The 23110-nt window shown below is 50.9% G+C and overlaps 1 protein-coding gene across 5 annotated transcripts in view; it reads left to right on the top strand.

Annotated features, from left to right (window-relative positions):
• The window catches only part of INPP5A (inositol polyphosphate-5-phosphatase A), a 180841-nt gene that overhangs the window by 39633 nt on the left and 118098 nt on the right, over positions 1-23110 (top strand). For all 5 annotated transcript variants that reach the window (XM_060098390.1, XM_060098388.1, XM_060098392.1 and 2 more), the window contains exon 2: positions 22250-22291. In XM_060098390.1, coding sequence (XP_059954373.1) covers positions 22250-22291 — 42 coding nt within the window. The remainder of the gene's footprint in view (positions 1-22249; positions 22292-23110) is intronic.

The raw sequence follows: 23110 nt of genomic DNA, 5'->3' as shown, positions 1-23110 counted from the left end.
CCTGTCCCTCTCCAGCCTGAGGACCCCGTGGGGCTTGGGGTAGGGCGGTGACACTCAGCGCTGCTCAGGGCCTGGCGCCGTTGTGATTGCCAGTGAGAAGGAAAGGAGAAGCTGGAAACATTGTGCATGTATTTATTTTACAGCGGCCCTATTTTTAGACTTAAGTTACTTTGGACTTGAATTTAAAAATTTTCAGAACTCTCCCGAGACTCAGAATTAGCATGTCTGATGGTTGCAGGCAGGATGTCGGGCTTTGCCGCTTCGTGACCCTGACTGTCCTTCCTTCCGTGGCTCCCGACTCCTGGCCTCCTCTTCGGCCCCCAGCTGTCCTGGCTCATGGGGGCCACTCCCTCCGTCCCCCCGGATGGGCCGCAGAGGGCCCCTGCCCGGAAGACGCCCACCCCCGCTGCGGTGCTGTCCTCCTGGTGGGGACTTACGGTGGCTCTTGGGTTGGGGCTGGATCAGCTTTATCAAGTAACCTGCCCAGAGGTCCCCGGGGCTGTGTCTGCTTGGTGTGAGAGGAGGGTTCATTCAGTTTGAGAAAAAGAAAAGCAAAATCTGTTGTCCTGGAGCTGGCCATGCTCTGTGGCAAAAGTCACAGAGAGGACCTCGGAGACCATCAACTTCAGCCCTTCAGTTTTTCTTTTAAACTCTTTTCCAACATTTTATTCTACAAATTCCAAGAATGCAGTCAAGTTGAAGCTCTTATCCTTAGCACTCGTTTGTCAACCCCTTGGACTCCGTCACTAACACGTCACTGGGCTCGTTTTATCGCGTTTATTACACGCCTATTCATCCGTCAACCATTCTTGTCCTTTACGCATTTCAAAGCCAGTTGCAGACATCAGTATCCTTCCCTCTAAATACCTCAGTAGGAATATCATTTGCTCTAATTCAATATTGCTTTAGTTCTTTCTTTGATATAAGATTTATGTACCGTGAAATGTGCACAGTTAAGCATACATTCGCTGAGTTTTGACAGATGCTTATGTTTAACCCAAACCATCATCAAAATATAGAATATGACCGTCACCCCGGAAGGTCCCCCTTACCCTCCCCCACCCCAGGCAGGCGGGCTCTGACTGCCCCTCTGTGGCTAGCTTGGCCCATCCTAGGACGTCGTATCAGGGGTCCCACCTGTGCTCCTGCTCTGTCAGTCTCAGCCCGTCGCTGTGGGAGTCCCGACGCCGGCCGGGCTCCTTCCCCTGTCTTGCCGGGCACATCCCTCTGCTGAGTTCCCCTCGTGCTGTGGTGGCTTTGGTTCTTCTCCCGGAGACACACACCTGCACTGTTTCCACATGTGGCCATTAGGGGCAGAGACACCGTGAACGTCCTTGTACAGATCTTTTCGTGAGCATATGTTTTCACTTCTCCTCGGCGGTTCCACCTGGGAGTTGAATTGGGTTGTCATGGGGTGCATGTGGGTTCCGTTTCATCAGAAACTGCCGAAGCTCTTTTCCCAAGTGATCCGGCCCCCTTCCCCCCACACCCCTGTCCCGCCGTCACTGTGGACGTTGTGTTACTTCTCACCGTCCCCCCCGCCCAGGGCTCAGGTCTTTGTAGTCTTAGCCCTTCCGGGGAGTGTGCGCTGGCACCTCGTTGGCTTTGCTTGGTGTCTCCCTGACGACTAATGATTGTAGGTGTCTTTTCAGGGGCTTGTTAGCCATTCGTGTATTTTTTTGGGGGGGTAAAGTATCTGTTGCTACCTTTTGCCCATTTTTTTTGCTGAGCTGTTTGTTTTTATTACTGAGTTGTACGAGTTCTCTATGTATCCTGGATGCCAGCCCTTTGTCAGACGCATTTTTGCAAGTTCTCCCAGGCTGTGGTTTGCCTGCTCATTTTCTTAACGGTGATTTCAACCCCCGGAAGTTCTTACCTGTGACTCTTGCATGAGCGATTCTCGCTTTCTGTGCCCTAAGAAATCTTTGCTTACCAGCAAGTCGTGGGGACGTTCTTCTTGCTTCTTTCAGGAACTCTGCATTTAGGGGTTCCATTCATCCCAGATTAACTTTGTGTGTGACGTGAGGTCTGGGTTGAGGTGCGTTGTCCCCACGTGGATGTCAGCTGGTTCACTGCTACCTGTTATAAGAGTTTGTTTTCCCCCGTGCATTGCTTTAGCACCTTTGTGGAAAATCACAGTATCAGTGTGTGTCTCTTTCTGGACTCTGTTCTGTCCCATTGATCTGTTCAGTGAGTTTTACTGCAGGACCACCTGTCTTGATGACAGTAACTTGATCGTAAGTCTTAATGTCAGGGCAAGTCCTCTGTTATCCTTTGAAGATTGCTTTGGGTATCCTAGGCCTGTTGCATTTCTGTGCATGTTTTAGAGTTGGTGTGTCAGTTTCTACAGAAAACCTGCTGAGGTCATGGCTGTGGGGTTGCACTGGATCCTTGGGCCAATGCGGGGAGAATTGCCATCTTAGCTATTCTGTGTCCTCTGCTCGTGGACCAGGCGTCACTTCCTTTAGGTAGGTCGTTAATTTTTCCTGCAGTATTTCGTGGTTTTCAGTGTAGAGGGCTTGCATGGCTTTTGTTAAATGTATTTGTATGTAATTTACATATTTTGGATGCTGCTGTAAATGGTATTTTTAAACACTTGATATTCCAGTTGTTTGCTGTTGTTACATAAATGCAAATGAGTTTTTGTGTATTAATCTCGTGTCCCGTGGCCTTGCTAAATTGTAGCTCTTCAGAGACGTTAGGACTCTATGTCAGCTCCACATCTGCAGACAGACGGACTGTCCATCCCTCTCTCCGCCTCCCTGCCCAGTCAGGACCTTCCACACCACGTGAATCAGGTAGTGAGTGTGGGCCTCCACATCCCTCTCTTCTTTTAGGGGAAAGTATTTAGGAGCTCATCAGTAACAATGGTGGTGGCTGGAGGATTAGTTTTTTCTTCTTTTTTTTCAGTTGTCCCATATCAAACTGAGGAAGTTTCTAATTCTTACTTTGCTGAGAGTTTTTTTTTTTAACCATGAAAGAATGTTGAATGCTGTAAAATGCTTTTTCTGCATCTATTGAAATGATCCTGTAGATTTTCTTTTTTAGTCTGTAAATTTCATGGATTATATCAGTTTTTCAGATGTTGAACCAAACCTACTGCATTCCTGGGCTACTTTGTCATGTTATATTCTTTTTTCTTTTTCTGTTTTTTTAATGTATTTTTGCACTTGTTTTCTGTATGTATTCATAAGAGACATTGGTCTGTAATTTTCTTTCTTTGCCATGCCTTTGAAGGCCTTTGGTATTAGGGTTGTGTTGGCTTCGTAGAAGAAATTGGAGGGTATTCTCTCATCTATATTTTCAAAGAACCCTGTGAGATGGTTGGTGTTTCTTCCTTAAGTGATCAACGGAATTCACTAGTGAAATTAGTGAAATTCACTAGTGAAATTAGAAACACTGGTCTGTGTTTTGTGGGAAGGTTTTTGGTACAAATCCAATTTCTTTAACAGATGAAAGTGTTTCGTTGTGTGTTGTTTCAGTTTTAAGGAATTTGTTCATTGCACCTGCATTGTCGAATTCGTTGGGGTAATGCTCATACTCTCTTGTTATTACTTTAATGTCTGTATTGATAGCTCCTTTTTGATTCCTGACACTGATCACTTGTGTCCTTTTCTTCTTGCTCATTCTACTCAGGGCTTGTCAATCTTACTAGTCTGTCCTCTTGCTGCTATCTTGGCTGAGGGTGGTGATGGCAGCTTCTTTCTGCTCAGGACTCCCTGGCCCGGCTGGGGCTGCTTTGTTTTTGTAGGTTGAAGTGGCGGGTCCGGGCCCCACTTAAATGTTTCCGGTGTAAAATGCGGCTTGTTTACAAACCAAAGTAAATCGAGTGTTGGCCCTGCGTCCTCACCATCCCTCCTGGGCCTGCCTGCAGCAGCCTCTGGGAGAGACTGTCCTGCTGCCTGAATTTCTGCCGGTGAACGAGCCATCCGTGTGGCAGGGTGGGCGCTTGCTGGGGCTCTGGCTCTGGCTGGACCAGGGCGAGTTCGCTCCTCGCACTTTTCCATGGACCTGCGATCGTGTTCTTCAGACACCCAAGCTGCCTTTTCCCCTGAACTCTGCGCATTTTGTAATTTTCCCCGGGAATGCACTCCTCCTGACATGGACGATCTGCAGTCCAGCCCGGCGGGAGTCTCGCCCTTGCTCCGCGATCGCTTCTCCTGGCCCTGAGCCAGGCCACATGCTGTGGCGGGAGGTCACACGGGACGGCTGGCCTCCCCAGGGTCGCTGCGACAGCATCAGTCCACCGTGGTCAGAGCCGGGATCTGGCCACGTGTCCCCAGACCCCAGCGTCCGTGTTTGTGTGCAGACGAGGGATGGTGTTGTGTTGCAGGTGGGAAAGCCTGTCACTGAGCGTGGGGTGTGTCCTGCGGGAGAGCCGGGTAGGGGCTGCCTGACCAGGCCGGGCTGGGCCTGTTCTCCCCTCGGGGTCTTCAGAGAGGCAGAGGGAGCTCCGTCGGAGGTCACGGCATCTCCCGTCCTCCCAGGACCGTCTCTGGCTCTCGTGCTGCACCTGGGTCCACCTGGCAGGGGTGAGGGGCCCTCAAGCCCACCGACAGGGCCGCTGTGGAGTCCTGTCCTCGCGACGGTCACCTGGACAGTCCCCTCCCGGAGAGGGATGTGTGAGCCTGTCCCCGGAATCCTGCGGGGACTCCTCCCCCCGCACTCAGTGAGGTGCCCGCTGTCACTTGTCACATGGGGTTGGGAGGCCCCCTGACTGAGCAGCCGCGCTGGACAGCCAGCTGGAAGGATGGGGGGCAGGGGACTGGGGACTGTACCGCCACCGATGGTGTGGTGATGGGTCTGAGGTCCCCAGGGGGACAGCAGCTTAATTGTATTTCTGGGCTCCCCTCTTGCTGAATTTCCCAAAATTTCTGAAAAGACTGTGATTCTCTTTTGAAAAGAAACCTCCTTATAAATCAGAAAGGCATCGGTGCCCCAACTCGGGAGAGGGGCTGTCGGACCCCTGCCCCATCCCCTCCCCAGGCAGCCCCCCCTCCCCTCGGGGTTTCCTCTGGTGCCCTCCCGTGTTTCTAAGTACAGGCTCATGTTTGGGGTCTGTGGCGTCTGTGGACTGAGCTGCTCTGAGCCCCGCCCTCCCGTGCAGTTCTGGGCCGGGGCTCCGTCAGGTCTGAGGTCCTTGGGACCACGCGCACGTTGTTCGTGGCTCAGCTGCGTGGCCTGCTCTCATCTTATTTCTGCTCAATCACCTTTTTATCAAAAAGAAAACAGAAGCAGTGGGAGGAGAACAGCACATGGACCGTGTTAACGGGCTTTGGAGGATGGGAGGGAGACGGCCGGGCGGCAGCTCAGGTGTGGGCCCCTGCACCAGCTGATGCCACATGGGGGCAGCAGGATGGAGGCGGGCCTGCGGGAGGCGGGTGCGGGGCAGGACCGGCAGCGGCGGCCAGGTGCCCGGGAGGAGCCCCACCCCTCCTCTGCGTCCCCAGGCACCGCCCCCTGTGCTCCGGCAGTGCTGGCCAGGGGTCCTGGCGCGCCCCACTTGCTGTTCTAGCCAGAGCGACGTCTGGGAAGGATGTCGTGGTGCCAGAGGGAGGCCTTGGTCCTGGGGCGAGGTGCGCATGCGTGAGGCTCTGTAATGCGGACGCGCTCAGATCGGAAGCTGAGGTATGTTTCCATGCTGATGTGCACACCTGCCTCAGGTGTCAGCCTTTTAGTCTGTTTCCTTCTGCATCTGCTGCTGAGACTGCAGCTGGATAGGTCTCTGTTAAACGGGCTCAGTTTGGCCTTAGCCCTAATGGCTGGCCTGAAAGGTGGATAATTTCATTTTTTATAGGCCGTTATTTCAAAGTTAAACTTGCTTTGTTTCTTAGAATTTGATCCTGTTTGATGAATCACTGTCATTTAAATATACTATGTTCCAGGGCACTCTTTAGGGGAAGATGTTTATTTTGTTCTAAAAGTCCCCAAGCCCTCCTTCCCAATGACTACGGTTCTCAGAGTATCCATCTTTGTGAGAGGTTTTGGCGTGATTTATAGAGACGTACACTGGCTTTTTGTTTCTCTTTAATTAAAGGAGGATGTTGCCGAGTTATCCTTCATGGGAAAACCTCTCTCGCAGTTCTTATTCTCATTTTGTCCTGATTCTCTTACTCTGCCAGGTTTATCTAAAGGCACAACGTGTGAAGAGGAGAGACGGGTTTCAGAGCGTGGGGGCTGCGGGCCGGACCGCCCGGCCTCCCCGGCCCCGAGGCGCCGGGCGCTGCTCTCAGCCCGGCCCGATGCGGTTTGCCCTTGCCATTTGGTGGAAGGCCCATCGTTACTTCCTTCTGCAGAACTATTTTTAGCCTCAGTATTTGTGACCGCACAGACAAGATTTCCTTTCTCTTGAAAGGAAACGGTTTTCCGCAGGGATAAGCGGGTGGCGTAGGGCAGGATTTCCTGAGGAATCGGGCAGCAGGGCCGCTGCACGCCTTGGGGCGCATCCCCAGAGGCCTTGCCCGCAGGGTGAGGGAGCCCAGGGCCCTCGTTTGTTTCTAAATGACTCCCGTTTGAAAGTTTCAGGAAGTGCTTGAGAAAGACGAGCTTGTGTCCTGTGTCCACGGTCCTGGGTTGTCACTGTTTCCTCGGAAGGCAGGTGCGCTCAGCTCTCTCGCGGGCTGGGGCTGCTGCCGCCGGGACTCTGGGGCTTTGGCGGCCTTGAGTCCGCATCTGCCCCGAGCCCGGGCTCCAGCGCCATGCAGCCCCTTTCCTGCCGGTCACAGTTGTGCTTCCCGGCTAAAGGACAGCGCCCGCGCCAAGCAAGCGGGCAGACTTCCTCCTCTTCCCGCGGGTCCCAGAGGAGAGGGATCTTGGGAGGTGGGGGAAGGGCCAGAACTGGGGTGGGGGCCTCCTGGTTCCCGGCCCTGAGAGCCCCCAGGAGGACGTGACGCCCCAGGGGCCGGTCAGCTGCACAGGCGGCCTGCTGGCTGCTTTGCGGCGCCTTTGCGGCCGCGCGGCCCCTGCCCCTTCCCGCCGGCCGCCTGCCCTGACGGGCTCCCCTGCGTCCTCTCCTCGAGGGCCTCCCTCTGCCAGCTCTGCCCCTGCTCCCCGCGTCCATCCTCAGGCCTCCCGGGTGGAGGGGGTGCTTCCTTCTGCGCAGCCGCTGCCGCTCCCAGCACTGTCCTCCCCGGAGCCAGCGGGCTCTTGCGGCCCCGGGCTGTTGGCCTCCTTCGGGGACCCTCCTTCCGGATGCGTCTGCAGGTTTCACGGCACTGCAGTCAGTCGGTCGATGTCTGAGCACCTGCTGTGTTCCCTGCCTGCGAGGCCCGGGCAGTAACAGAGGGACAGAGGGGGCGGGGCCCATCCTGTCCTCTCCCGGCCCTGAAGGGACCAAGCCGAGGTGCTCGTGTGTCGGGGGGCTCTCTGGCCCGCCCCTCGCACCTGGCGCGTGTGCGCGCTGTCTGGGGTGGAGGGTGGCTCCCCGTCGCCCGTCTGGCTCCCTGCAGCCTCCTCCGGGATGGCACCAGCGAAGAAGGAGTCGGGGTGGCCGTGTGATGGGTGGACGCCCGGGCACGTGTGCTGCCAGCACAGCTCCCTCAGAATCCTGAAGCCACGTTTCATGGATTCTCAGAGTACGTTTTCCACATTTTCCGTCTGTCTGAATTGAGACTAGTCTTCAAAGTTCAAAACCTCATGGGGTGGCTGACGTAGGGGCGTGTTGGATGCGTGCAAGTGACCGTCATCACTGGTGGAGGCGTGCTGTGGCTGAGGGACCATCCCAGAGCTGGCGGCCTTCTCGTGCGGCCTGAGTCTATCCTGCGGGAAGAGGGGGCCCTCAGCTCTGTTCCCGGTCGGGGCCCTGGGCTGGCGGGGCAGTGCCTTTCTAGGGCCCTGGGGGGGAGCTGGGATCTGGCCCCTGGCTCCCTCCGTGACGCGGGGCCCTGGGCCGCGGAGAGAGCGGGGCTGGGAAAGCGGGCGGCCGCACAGGCTCAGCTGAGCCCCCGGCTGGGAGGGCAGGTGCAGAAGCTGGGGGGCCCAGGCCAGCGGGAAGCAGAGGCCCCCCTCAGGATGCTGGGCGGCGGTTGCTCAGAGAGACCACTGGCTGGTGTGGGCAGGATGAGGCGCCAGGACCAGTGCCGCCCTCCAGGCCGGCCAGGCTGTCACCCCAGGTGACCACCGAGGGGTCGGGGTGGGAGAGAGACGGGGATGGAGGGGGCGCTCGGCGAGAGCTGGGACCTCCTCTGAGGGTCACAGCGGCTGTCGGGATGCACGCGCCCTGCTCACGCTCTGTTGGCCTGGGATCACGGTTTGTCTTTCAGTCCCGTCCCCACCCTGGGTCCTTCTGCCGCTGACCGTGGAGGCTGCTTGTCCTGCGGGGGTCCGCAGTTTGGGTCCGTGGTTGTCTCTCCCTCTTGGTTTCGGGTTGGATATTGGGGGCCAGGTGCCCCCTGCCCCACCTCGGGAGCCCAGCTCCAGGAAGAGGGCGACCTCCTTGCACACAGAAGGTCAGTCAGAGGTCTTTTTTGCGATGCTCTGTTTGGGTTTTCTCATATTTTGCCTCTTTTTTCCCTGGATGTTAAGAGTTCTTCAAATATTAGGAAGATGAACTCTTCATCTGAGATATATATGACAGATATTTTCAATCGGTTTGACAGTTTTTGATTTTGCTAATTTTTTTGCCATGCAAAAGTTTGTTTCTTTTTAATTGTAGACGAACATATCATTCTCTTTAAAAATTGTATTTGGATTTGAGTCATAGTTTGTTTCTCCGAATGAACTTTAGAATCAACTTACCTAGTCGAGCTGGGTGTGGGCGGGTCACTTATTGGCACCGTCTGGGGGAGAACTGCTGACTTTATGGTGCTGAGTCACCCTCTGAGGACCAGAGAGGGCTCTCCAGTGATTCACGTCTGTTTCCTGTCTCTGCCAGGAACGTCTTAACACTTTTCTCTTATAAAATTGTCACATTTTAAAATTTATTCCTAACTTGTACCTTTTCTTACGTTGCTGTTACAAATGGGGCTTCCTTTCCCAACGCGTCTTCCTACTGGCTATTGTTCGTGTTTATGATGGCTGTTGATTCTGGTGTGTTAACTTTGTATCCTGCTGTTCTCCCTGAATTCTTCTGTTGTTTGTTGTCGTTTTACCATTGAGTCCCTGGGTTTCCCAGATGCACTGTCACATCATCTGAGGATGCAGGCAGCCCCGCCTTCCGTTCAGCCGTTACACCCGTAGTTGTTTTCTCGCTTTGATCTCATTCCCTAGTATCTTCGATATAAGGTTACGTGGACGTGGGAATAATGGGCATCTTTGCCAAGTTCTCGACCTTAGTGGGAGGGGCTCGTGTTTCCCCCACAAAGAAGGGGCTAGTTTTAGGATGAGGTGCAAAGGTGTGCGTGGTGTATAACTTTTCCAATACATATATTCTGTGATATTCAAAGTTGTTGCTCTTAAATAAGAAGTAATAAAAATAAAGAAAGCTTTTCAGTCCAAAATAAAATACAGAACTATGCCATTAACTAAAGGAACATAGGAAGGGTAAACATAAATCCAAATATTATTGAATAAGAAAACAGGAAAAACCCAGGAAAACAGTAAATTAAGGAAATGTTAAGAGTTGTTTACTCTTAAGAGTTGAATACGTTAAGTGAAATAAATATTTGATCAAATATTTATCAAATAAATAAATATTTGATCAGGCTGATTATTGGAGGGAGGGAGGAAGGGAGGGACAGGCAGATAGACTGACCACACAGTATCACTTGGGGACAAGGATTACTCATACAGTTTAACCATTTGGATTACGTTGTAAATTAGATCCTAACCCTAGACGTTATACCAAAATAAAAGCTGAGTGGGGAAAAATGTTTAGAGTGACACATTTCATTTCGTTATACACACACAGACATGTTTGTAATAGCAAGGACATGTATGGGTTTTCTATACTGTGTAACAAATCATCACAGACCTTGTGGTTAGAATAAGCACCCGTTCACTGTGTCAAGTTTCTGTGGGGCAGGAGTCAGGACAGCTGAGCTGGGTCCTCTGCACAGGGTCTCACCTGGAGACCCCAGGAGGGAAGGTCTGTGGGTCAGCTCCCTCAGGCTGTTAGCAGAAATCATTTCCTTGTGGCTGTAGAATTCATGGCATCTTGCTTCTTCGGGGCCAGCAGGAGAGAGAGAGAGAAAGAGAGAGAGAGAGAGAGCCCTTTGCTCCCAGCCTCTGACCTTTAGATCCTCTTTTAAATGGCTCACCGGATATCTGATAAGGTCGGACCTACCCAGCATAATCCCCCTTTGATTAACTTAAGATCAGCTAATTGCGGGATTTTATGACATCTGCAAAATCCCTTCACCTTTGCCGTATGTTACCCAATCATGAGAGTGATATCTTACCATATTCACAGCTCCCCACCGCAACTCTTGGTGGGGGAGGGGTGGTGCAGGAGTGAACGCCTGGGTGGGGCACCTGCAGGCTTGTTGGGATTCTCCCTGCTCAGGGAGCACCTATCAATTCCTGGTTCATTACAGTTTTTATCATAAATGTTGCTTTTATTGAAAAACTTTTCAGTTCATTTTTTAACCTTCATTTATTTCTTCTCCATCATTTTTCCCTTATTTAAATCCAAATATTTGACCTATATAATTTTCCTTCTCCCTAAAAAACTTTTGAAAACATTACTTTCAGGTCATGTCTACCTGTGATGAATGTCCTCAGTTTTGTTTGTCCAAGTAAGTCTATTTCCTCTTCACTTTTGAAAGATGATTTTGCTGGATACATAATTCTAGGTTGGTGTTTCGGTTTTCTTCTTTCACCACTTGAAAGATTTCACTTCACTCTCTCCTTGCTCATGTGGTTTCTGTCGAGAAGTTCATGTAATTTTCATCCTTGTTCCTCTATAGATTAGGTGACTTTTTCCCCTTTCCTTCTTTCAAAGTTTCTCCTTGTCTTTGGCTTTCAGCAGTTTGTGCCTAGGTTCAGACATTTTGGTATTTATCCTACTTGGTGTTCTCTAAGGCTTTTGGATCTGTGGTTTGGTGTCTGTCATGAATTTTGCAAAGTTCTTGGCCGTTGTTTCTTGAAACGTTTCTTCTGCTCTCTTCTCTCTTTCTCCTTCTGGTATTCCTGTTACATGTACGTTTTATCTTTTGAAATTGTCCTACAGTTCTTGGATGTTCTGTAATTTTTTCATTTTTTTAATCTCTGCATTTCAGTTTTGGAAGTTTCTGTTGACATATCTTCAAGCCCACTAATTGTTTCCTTGGCTGTGTCTAGTCTGTTAATGAGCCCATTGAAGGCATTCTTCATTTTGTTACTGTTTTTGACTTCTAGTATTTCCTTTTGACTCTTAAGAGTTTCCATCACTCTGCTTATATTACCCATCTGTTCTTGCATCTTGTCCACTTTTTCCATCACAGTTATTTTAAACCCCCTTTCTGGTAATTCCAAAATCTGTGTCGTAATTGAGTCTGATTCTGATGCATTTTTAAAAATGTCTTTAGGGAATTCCCTGGCAGTCCAGTGATTAGGACTGTGTACTTCCACTGCCAGGGGCCTGAGTTTGATCCCTGGTTAGGGAACTAAGATCCTGCAAGCTGCAAGGTGCAGCCAAAAAATAAATAAATAAATAAATAAATAAATAAATAAATAAATAAAATGTCTTCAGACTGTTTCTTTTTTTTTCCTTGCCTTTTACTATGCCTTGTAATTTTTTTGTTGAAACCTGGACATGATGTATTGGGTAATAGGGACTGAGGCCTTCAGTGTGAGGCAGGAGCTGGACTGTGTTTACTGTTTGCTGTAGCTGTGGTGTCAGAGGCTTCGCATCCCCCAGTGTCCTGGTTTTGGGGCTCCCCTGAGTACTCCTCCTGCATCTTGCGCCTGTTTCGGCTGGAGTCACTGCCATTGCACTGGGGCCCTCCTGGTGTGGTGGTAAGGAGTGGGGGAAGGTGTGTTCTGCAGTCTGCGATTAAATCTCAGTCTGCTGGTGGCCCTGTGTCCCTGGGCTGTCATCCTCACACATTTCTTATTTCCTTCTCCCCATCCCTTAGATGAGGCAGGGAGGCTAGGAGGGGGAAACATCCTTCCCACAGGTGGGCTAAGGCTCTGGCAAAGTCCTTCTCTGCCGAGTGGGCTTTTGAGAACGCATTGGGTGTATTTCACAAAGGTTACTCTTTCCCTCCCTCTGCCAGAGCCAAGAGGGGATCTTCACTGTGAGTACTCTGTGGGGTGCCTGGAAGTGAAACCTAGAAAAATGTGGAGGCCTGCTTAAAATTGTGGTCCCAAGGAGCTTCCCACGTTCATGCTGTCTGCACTCAGCCTCCAGCCTTTTTTCAAAATTACCATCTATTATAAGTCTTCCAATGAGGTTCTGACTCAAGCAGCTTCTCTTCCAGGTCTCAGGGGGTTGGTTTCCTAGCCATTTCAGCTCTCTGATGGGTCCAAGAAAAGACGTTGTAAGGATAAGAGTGAGGACTTGCAAGCTTTTTACATCATGGGTTTGCAGCTGCAAGTTTCTAGTTAACGTTTCGGTTCATTTTAGAGATAGTCATTTGATTTTCTTAGTCTTGTTAGTATGGTCGGTTGTATTAGGGACTTTCCTCATATTGAACTGTCCATGCATTCATGGTTTATTGCACTTAGTTCTGATTGTGAATTTTCAACGTGCTGCTGCATTCTTTACTGTAGGGTGTTTGCACTGATAGCCATACGTGAGACTGGCTTGACGTTCCCCCTCTTTATGTATGCTGTCTTTATCTCGTGTGTATGTCAGTATTGTATCCTTTTTTCATGATAGAGACTTTAAAGTTTTTCTTCTTTTTCTGTGACCTAGAGCTGTACTGTCTAATAATGGTTAATTATATGTGACTGTTATACTTAAATTAATCAAAATAAAATAAAAGTTTAAAAATTCAGTTATTTAGTCCACACTAGCCACATTTCAAGTGGAAATTTAGCTGGTGCCAATAGAGAACATTTTTATCTTCACATGAAGTTCCCCTGGACAGTGCTGATCTAGAGTCAGAGAAACTTCCCATGTCTCTGAAATCTGCACTGTCCAGGCCAGTGGTCAGTAGCCACAGGTGGCTTTTTTTTTTTTGCGGTATGCGGGCCTCTCACTGTTGTGGCCTCCCCCGTTGCGGAGCACAGGCTCCGGACGCGCAGGCTCAGCGGCCATGGCTCACGGGCCCAGCCGCTCCGTGGCATATGGGATCCTCCCAGACCGGGGCACGAACCCGTATCCCCTGCATCGGCAGGCGGACTCTCAACCATTTGCGCCACCAGGGAGGCCCGCCACAGGTGGCTTTTGAGCAGATTTGTATGTGTGGTGTGTTTGTGCTGTGTGTACAGTGTGTGTGTGATGTACTTGTGGTGTGTGTGTGTATGGTGTGTATGTGTTTGTGGTGTGTGTTTGGTGTGTTTGTTCTGTGTGCAGTGTATGTCTGTGTGTATGGTGTGTGTGTGGTGTGTGGTGTATGTGTTTGTGGTGTGTGTGTGTATATGTGTGTGATGTGCTTGTGGTGTGTGTGTGGTGTGTGTATGGTGTGTGTGTTTGTGGTGTGTGGTGTGTTTGGTGTGTGTGGTATATGTCTTTGTGTATATGGTGTGTGTGTGGTGTGTTTGTGGTACGTGTGTTGTATGTCTGTGTGTGTATCGTGTGTGTGGTGTGTGTGGTGTGCTTGTGGTGTGTGTCTGTGGTGTGCTTGTGTGTGTGGTGTGTGTTTGGTGTGTGTGTGTGGTATGTGAGTTATTGGTCTTCTGACTTACAGTGACTTTTTGTGCAGTAATATGCAAATTAGCCCAATAGCTTTCATGTAAGCTGCAAATAGTTTTCCCTGTTTGTCATTTGCCTTTTTTTTTCTGTTGTTCATAGTATTTGTTTCAAATGTTGCTAAAGTATTCTGAGAGCTTTCGTTGTTTTTCTCTTTCTCAAGCTTTTAAAATTAACAGTTAGAAGCATGAAAGTAATGCATGGTAATAATTATAGGCATATTAAAAATGGAGAAAAGAAAAGAAAAAGAAATTGCTTCAAATAGGACTACTCAAATTTTGGTGTTTCTTTTCTCAGTCTTTTTTTTCTTGCCCTGATAGAGGGTTCAAAGCAGCTGCCCCACAGGGAGGGCCCACGGCTACCTTCCGCTCAGCCGTTCATTCCTCATGGACCCACGTGGGTCTGTCCGTCCTGCGTTAGCCTTGGCTCGTGGGTGAGGAAGTGGAGGGCGAGGGCGGCCCGTTCCCGCAGGGTCCTCCGCAGACGGGCGTGCTGGTCTGGTCCTTGCCGTCGGGCTTGTGCGTGGGCACGACGTACTTTGTGTTCCTTCCATCTCTGTTAAGGTATAAACTGCTTCCACGTTAATATGTGCGCATCAGATGTTGTATTTTTTGGTAAACTACACCTAGCATAGTATTTATCATTTTACTCTTTTGTAAACATACAGTGCATCGGCATTACGTCCACTTACAATGCTGTGTGATCGTCACCACTATCTACACCCAGAACTTCTTTATCATCTCATGGATTTCTTGCTATTGCCTCCCTCTTTCCTCCAGCAGACCTACTACATGACTTTCTTTATCAGTGAGCCGTCTGCAGTACTATTCTGGAGTATTCTTTTTTTTTTTTTTTTTTGGGTTTTTTTTTTTTGGGTTTTTTGCGGTACGTGGGCCTCTCACTGTTGTGGTCTCTCCCGTTGCGGAGCACAGGCTCCGGACGCGCAGGCTCAGTGGCCATGGCTCACGGGCCCAGCCGCTCCGCGGCATGTGGGATCTTCCCGGACCGGGGCACGAACCCGTGTCCCCTGCATCGGCAGGCGGACTCTCAACCACTGCGCCACCAGGGAAGCCCCTATTCTGGAGTATTCTTAATTGTAATTCTCTTATAAATGATGTTATCGTGAACTTCTTTGTGTGCAGAGCGTTTTTGTTGTTTAGAATTACATTTTTTAGGATCGACGTCCAGAAATGGAATTTCACATTTGGAAGGAATGAGCATTTTTAACATTTTCCCAGCCACATTTTGATAGTTTTTGTATTATTCTGCAAGGTCATGAGAGCAAATTGAGGGTGTTTAAGAGGTAAGTAAGGTGTGTGCTTTCTTCGAATACACACAGAGCCCTGCCTGGCTCACGCTTTGGGCTGAAATGAGAGTATTTCTTTAAGAGCTAGTACGTGTGTTTATCTTTTATTCTTACTTTAGTGGCTTTAAAAATCACTCTGCACTAGCCAAATATGGGCTGCAGCTCCGAGGAGGCCTCCAGGCCTTGCCGAGAGCCGCGCAGAGTCACCAGTTTGTTAATTTAGCTGCTGGGACATCAGTGGCCCCGTGATTGCAGTCCAGCAAGACCTGTTTGGGTGGGGCTCTCCGTTCAAGGGTGCCGTGCTAAGGTAGGTCTAATTTTATAGAAAATTCTGGGATACGTACATTTGAAAAAATCGTTTTTGTGTTTGGCTTGGCAGAAAAGCAGGCCTGTGTGTGTGTGTGTACATGCACACGCACTCACGTTTTAATGTGTGAGCATCTATTTTCTAGATACTTGGAACCACGGTGCCAAAGCTTTTCCGGTGTTTCTGCTGTACCTTCCCCTCTCCCACGGCCTCGTGGGAGGTGTGTCAGGCGTGTGCACGTGTGGCTGTGCTGCTGCGCGCTTACCCCGGACAGGCCCTGGGCGGCACCCACTCTGCTCCTCCAGTAGCAGGAGCTGTCGGTTGCCCTGGTTTACCTCCTTGAGGACATCGGGGTCTGTTGTTAAACTCCTTACATTCTGTGAGATAAGATTTGAGGCAGATGTTAGGATTTCAGGCTATAATTCCAGTTGTAACTTTCAAGAAATTAGTGTTTTTCCACACATCTTCAGGAATGCATTAAGAAAGGGAAACAATAGGGCTATATGCTGGGTGGGGACATTCTTATCTGTAGAGTTTAAAAATTATGTATTCTGTTGGCATTGCAGACCGTCTTCTCATTCTTATTTTTGTTTCCAGTGTTTGTCCTTTTTTTTTTTTTTGCGGCACGCGGGCCTCTCAGTGTTGTGGCCTCTCCCGTTGCGGAGCACAGGCTCCGGACGCGCAGGCTCAGCGGCCATGGCTCACGGGCCCAGCCGCTCCACGGCATGTGGGATCCTCCCGGACCGGGGCACGAACCCGCGTCCCCTGCATCGGCAGGCGGACTCTCAACCACTGCGCCGCCAGGAAAGCCCCCAGTGTTTGTCCTTTTGATGTGTGTTGTGTGGTCATGGTACATGGTGACATTGTGCTGTGTTCGGCAGCCCCGGAGTTTTCTGTGTGTCTCCATCGGGTGGACCTATGGGACTTCCCCTTCTTATCACTGGGCTTGAAACTTTCTTTCTTTCTTTTTTTTTTTAAATAAGAGTAAAATGCAATAACATACATAGAACAGCTCCAGAGACTGCCGAGCCACAGCCTTGGGGGCCTTGCTCCAGTGGAGCTGCAGCTACTTCAGACTTGTTTCTCTTTAGTTTTGTCGTGGTCAGATACACATAACATACGACTTACCATGTGACCCAAGTGCCAGGCTCAGTGGCATCAGGTACATTCACATCGTTATGCAGGCGTCGCCACTATCAGCTCCAGGACTTTTTCGTCTTCCCAAACTGAAACTCTGCCCCCATTAAACACTCTGCATCCCCTCCCCACCACCTCTGGCCCCCACCATCTGCTTTCTGTCCCTAGGGACTTGGCTGCTGTAGGGACCCAGCATGAATAGAGTTATGCAGTATGTGCCCTTTTGTGACTGGCTTATTTTACATAGCCTAATGTCTTTAAGAGTCATCCATGGTGGAGCATGTCAGAATGTCCTTCTTTTTTGAGGTGGAGTAATAGTGCAGTGTGTGGATAATACCACATTATGCTTGTCCCTTCATCCACCAACACACTCTTGCGCTACTTCCACCTTTTGGCTGATTGTGAATAACAAATGCTGCTGTGAACGTGGGTGTGCAAATGGCTGCTTGAGTTTCTGCTTTCGAAGCCTTTGGATAAATACCCAACGTGGAATTGCAGAATCATATGGTGAATTCTATTTTTAATATTTTGAGGGACCACCATACTATTTTCCAAAGTGGCTGCACCATTTTACATTCCCACCAACAGTGCACAAGTGTTCTGATTTCTCCACGTTCTCACCAACACTTGTTATTTTATTTATCTATTTTATTTTTATTTGATTTGATTTTATTTCTTTGCGGTACGCGGGCCTCTCACTGTTGTGGCCTCTCCCGTTGTGGAGCACAGGCTCCGGACGCGCAGGCCCAGCGGCCATGGCTCACGGGCCCAGCCGCTCCGCGGCATGTGGGATCCTCCCGGACTGGGGCACGAACCCGTGTCCCCTGCATCGGCAGGCAGACTCTCAACCACTGCGCCACCAGGGAAGCCCTATTTATCTATTTTAAAATAATGGGTATGAAGTGATACATCACTGTGGTTTCGATTTGCATTTCCTTGATGACTAGTGATGTTGAGCATCTTTTTATGTGCTTATTGACCCTTTTTGCACCTTCCTTGGAGAAATGTCTCTTCCAGTCCTGTGCCTGTTTTGAATAGTCTTATTTGTCTTTTTGTTGTTGAGCTGTAAGAGTTTTAAAAAATATATTCTGGATGTTAACCCAATATCAGATATATGATTTGCCAATATTTTCTTCCATTCTGTGGGTTGCCTCTTCACTCTATTGGTAGCGTCTTTTGATGCACAAAAGTCTTAAATTTTGGTGTAGGCCACTTTATTTTTTCTTTGGTTGCCTGTGCTTTTGGTGTCATGATCCAAGGAGTCATTGCCAAATCCAGTGTCACGAAGCTTTTCCCCAATGTTTTCTTCTAAAAATTTTATAGATTTAGGTCTTATGTTTAGGTCTTTGATCCATTTTGAGTTAATTTTTATATATGGTGCTAAGGAATAGTCCAACTTTATTCATTTGTATGCAGATACCCAGTTTTCCCAAAATTATGTGTTGAAATTACTGTCTTTTCCTTATTTCATGGTCTTGGCACCTTTGTGAAAAACCATTCGACACACATGTGATGGTTTATTTCTGGGCTGTCTTCTATGTCCCACTGGTCTATATGTCTGTCTTGGTGCCCATCCCATGCTGTTTTGATGACTGTGGCTGTGAAATCAGGAAGTGTAAGACCTCTAATTTGTTCTTCTTCTTCAAGACTGTTTTGACTATTTATGGTCCCTTGAGATTTCATATGAATTTTAGGATGGGTTTTTCTATTTCTGTAAAAAAAGTAGTTGGAATTTCAGTAGCGAGGGCATTGAATCTGCAGATTGCTTGGGATGGTATCAACATCTTAACAATACTGTCTTCCAGTCCATGAGCTCGGGATGTGTTTCCATTTACTGATATCTAATTTCCTGCAGAAATGTTTTGTAGTTCTCAGTGTACAAGTCTTGCCTTGGTTATCTTATTCTTTTTGATGGTATGGTAGATGGAATTTTCTTTATCTCCTTTTTGGATTGTTCATTGTTAGTCTGTAGAAACACCACTGATTTTTGTGTGTTGATTTTGTGCCCTACTATTTTGCTATAATTCATTTATTATTTCTAACAGTTTTTTTTTTTTTTTGGTAGAATCTTTAGGGCTCACTATATATAAGATCATGTCTTCTGTGGACAAAGATAATTTTATTTCTTCCTTTCCAATTTGGATGCCTTTTGTTTCTTTTCCTTGCCTAATGCCGTGGCTAGGACTTCCAGAACTGTGTTGAATACAAGTGGTGAGAGTGGGCATCCTTGTCTTATTCCTGATCTTAGGGGAGAAGCTTTCCATTTTTCACCATTGAGAATAATGTTGGCTGTGGGTTACTTCAGTTTTGAGTGTTAGAATCTATAGGCATTTCCCCCCTTAGGTTCCTTTCTGTGCTTTTATGTCTAGGAAGGCTATCTTTCTACCATAGGGACAGCTATTTGCTTATGTCTTCTTCTGATAGTTTTTCCTTTTTCAAATTTTATGTTTATCTCCTGAAGTCATGTAGAGCTTATTTTGTTTGCAAAGTGAAGAAAGGATCTAATACAGCAGTTTAGAAGTAAGCATTGACCTCGTTGACCCCTGCCTTGGCCCTCACCAGGGTGACGTGCCCCATGCCTGCAGCCGCCTCAGTTCTGTAGTTGGGAAGGAAGATGCTGTGTCTTCGAGAGTCTGGGTGCCTTTCTCTGTCAGGGGGTGTGAGACAAGCGTGCTAAAACGATTCTCAATTCCTTCATGCTTCCCGCCGAAATAGAATTCTTTTATAAGGTCCTTTTTTGTTTTCCTTAAAGTCTAAGCATCATCGAAAAGTACAAATCATCCCACAACCCAGAAGGAGCCGTTGTACACGTGTCCCCAGCTCTCTGTGTGCAGGGAGATGCAGTGAGCAGGGTGGGCTGAGTGACCAGGGGCCACACAGCACTGCTGTTTTCGGTCCAATGTCAAATTGAATCCTACTGGAATTTTCAGGAGAAAAAAGTACTGGCTTGAAACTGAAGGAACTTCTCAACTTGAGAAAAATGCAAACTGTATATCTCTCTAAAATTCTCCTAAGTATATGAAAACTTAAAAACACACTTTAAGAATTTGTAGTTTGAAAATACATGTTAACTTTAGACCATGTTCGTGAACTGCCTGCTGTAAAGAAGTCACTCTTCTTCTGCAGTGGTTCTTTGCTTGCCCCGCCCCCTCCCCCAGGTATAGATTCAGTATCTGCGTTTTGTCAGGTTTCTGACATCACATCCCTCCACGTCTAGTCCTTAGTCCTGTGCGTAGGTGGACGCCGGCCTCGTCCCCGTGGTCTTCCGGTTTCTGTTTCTGTTCCTGAGTTCTGGACCTACGGGCTCCGCATCCGTCTGTCTGTCAGTGACCGGGTTGGTCTTGCTGTCCATCTTTCCAAATCCCCTTTTCTCAGAATACTGTTCCCTTTCAAGCTTGGTCAGTTTTCCTTCCCTTTTAGGGAAGCATTTGCTCTACATTTGCTTCTGGATCTTTTTTGTCCCGTTTTCCAGCTCCCTCCTCGGGGATGCCCATTCCTGCTGCTCCCCACCCTCAGGCTCCCGCGCTTGTGGACTCGGGACTTGAACCTGAATCTCTTTGCCCTCTGTCTCCAGGCCGAGCCCATGAGCTGAAATGCTGGTGGGCCCTCTGTGCCCCCAAACCAGCACCCTTGCCCTCAGCCCAGGACAGGGATGGGGGGCTGCCCTCCCCATTCACTTGCTCCTGGTCAGGGCATCTGGGACCTTGCACTCGAAGTCCTCTTTCTTTGATCACCCCGGGCCCCAAGGCCGACTGACTGGCCGTCCCTGCTCGCGTCCTGGCCATGGCGTGGGTCGCCCCGCATCCCTGGTTTAGGTGGGGGATCATTTGGGTCGGTGGGAGAGGGGTGTGCGGTGCTCTCCGTGCTGTCAGAGCTGTGCCGCCGTCCCCACCGTCAGCTCGGACCACCTCCACCCCTCAGCCACACCCGGGGCCCGGCAACAGTCTGCTGCCTGTCTCTGCGGACCTGCCTGTTCTGGAGTTCCGTAAACCGGAATCGGACGTCGTCTGTCCTTTGGTGACGGGCTTCTTTCACAGAGCACAGTGTTCTCGAGGCTCGTCCACGCTGTGGCCCATGTCAGTGGCCGTCGTGTTCTCTTGGACCACGTTTTGTCTCTCCGTCCATACTGGGCTGGCCTTTGGGCAGTTCCTGCCTTTCGCCTGCCGGGATTCCGCGGCTACAAGTGCTCGTGACTGAGCCTCTGTGCGGACAAGCGTTTCCACGTCTCTTGGGCGCATCGCTGGGCCACGGCCAGCATTTTGAGGAAGCGCCAGACTGTTTCCCACAGCAGCTACACCGCCCGCACCCTCCTCCCCCGCCCCCAGCTGTGTCTGAGGGTCCGTTTCTGCCCAGTGTCCCCAGACTTGCAGGCTTCTCGCTGTGTCAGCGTCCCGGGGGTGTGGCGCGGAATCTCGCCGTGGTTCGGGTTTGCGTTTCCCTGGCGCCTAGTGCTGTTTGGCGTCTTCCATGGGCTGTTGGCTGTCAGTCTGTTCAGACCCTCTGCCCGGTCTTCCCGTGGGCCGCCTGCCTGCTTGTGCTTTACTTTGCTCACCTGGGAGGGTGACAGACAGAGGCACGGCGTGCCCTCCTCCCCGTGCAGGAAGTGGGGGCTGGAGGCTAGGCCCCGGCCCCGAACTTGGCCTTGGAGACTGGAAGGCCCCACACTGGCTGGACTCTGGCCACCGTCTCTGTTGGGCGGATGTGCGGAGCCTCCTCCACACCCTCCTGTGTGGTCTGCGAGGCTCTGGTTTCCCAGCCGTGTTTCCCTTCGTTCGTTGCTCTGCCTGCAGTTCAGTCTTCCTGCCCTCGGGACACACAGAAACATCAGCGGGCGACAGCACCTCCCTGTGTGGCAGCCGTGCACTCTGGTGTCTTGGGCCGTGGGTGACGCGTTTGGGCCCAGCTGTGGTCAGCCCGGACCCTGGCTCCAGGCCCACAGCCTCGGCGTCCAGAGCTCTGCTTGGATCAGGGGTCTGAGTCCTGAGGCGTGGTGGGTGGGGTTTTGTTTTTTTTGTTTTGAATTGTGGTAGAAAACACATAACATTAGATTTATCATCTTCGCTGTTCTTAAACATGGTCCAGCAGTGTCAGGGACATTCACACTGATGTCACCAGATCTCAGGAACTTTTCATCTCCCGTGTCTGAAACTCTGCACCCACTGGACGTACGTCCCTGCCATGTCTCCCGTCCCTGTCCAGGCCTTCCGTGACCTCTCAGCACCTTGGCCACGTTGGGTTGGGTCGGACCATGCCCCTCACTTGGCTGGCTGGCCTGGTGGTCCAGGACCCCGGCAGGCCGTGTGGGAAAAGGCGGCGTCCTGTTTTCTCAGGGACCGGGCACCCTGTGTTGGCTGTGTCCTGGGGTGTCCACAAGCCCGAAACCAGCACTTGGTGCCACGTGGCTCTTTCCACGTTCTCAGAGCCTGTCCCGGGCCCCCTGCCACTAGGTCCTGCCGACACCCCCGCCTGGCTGCGGGCAGCCCCTCCAAGCCCCCCGCCACCGCCCCGGGGACAGAGCAGGGCTGGAGGTCAGCTCTGGATCCAGGGCTGTGGTGCCTGCCCATCACCAGGCGAGACTTGTCCTTGCTTGTCCTTTTCCCTGGACGAGCTGTGGACCAGCTCCCCGTGCAGAGTGGGGTCTCCTGAGTGGAGCAGGGTGTCCTCCACCCCGTGTCACGCCCTAGCCCCCATGGTGAGGACGGCAGATAGGCCATCACATTGGCGTCTGCTCGTGGACGTCAGGGCTGTGTCACTGGCCTGACTGTCTTTTCTTCTTAATTTACAGCCAGAAAACCTCCAGAAGAACTGGCTGCGGGAATTCTATCAGGTAAGAGCCCTGTGGCGGCCGGGCCCACGGGAGGGGAGCGGCTCACACTGCGAGAGATCACGATTCGTCCTGTGGCCTCGCGCGGGCAGCCGGGGGGCCCCATCCACTTCCCGGTTCCTCCTCGGAGGCCCCTCCCTTCTCAGATGCCCCCACCCCGGCCGGGGTCTCTGGTTGTTGGAGGGGAGGCTGTCGAAAGCTGGTGGGGACATTTAGGTGCCTTTCGGGGCACCCTAGGTTCTGGGCAGAAAGCACGGTGACTGGCTGGCAGGTGGACACTGGCCGGAGGCTCTGGGGGAAGCCTGTCGGGACGAGCTGCTAGTGCCCGGCACCTTCCGTGGAGCAGCTGTTGGTTGGGCCCCTCATCTGTGGTCAGTTCTGTCCTGGATGCCGGGGGGCTGCTCTGGAGGGACGACAGAGGACTCTGCTTCTGGAGCCTGTGCTCCACGGGGACAGGCAAGGAGCACAGCCAGGACCAGCTCAGACGTCCCCCAACGAGGACCAGCCTCGCAGTATCAGCGTCCTTGGCGGAGCACGTGGGAACCTGACGGGGCGTTGAGAGGCCACTCTGGGAGCTGGTGGGCGAGTAGGGCATCCCGCTCAGTGGGGCTGCAGGCTGACTGTGGGCCGCCAGGAGGCCAGTGTGACCGCAGCCCGCAGAGCCCGGGGTAGGGACAGTGTGTGACGAGCCCAGCACGTGTATTCTGTGAACAGGAGGAAGTGCGGATATTGGGGGCCGGCCTCGGGGCTGCTGAGACCCCAGGGGCTGAGGGGTGGCACCTGGTGGGTCCCCTCGGGGGCGCTCGGTGTCCTGACCATCCC

The sequence above is a fragment of the Mesoplodon densirostris genome, chromosome 1 (genome assembly GCF_025265405.1).
Source record: "Mesoplodon densirostris isolate mMesDen1 chromosome 1, mMesDen1 primary haplotype, whole genome shotgun sequence".
NCBI lineage: Eukaryota > Metazoa > Chordata > Mammalia > Artiodactyla > Ziphiidae > Mesoplodon > Mesoplodon densirostris.
This window is presented reverse-complemented; position numbering and strand designations above follow the sequence as displayed.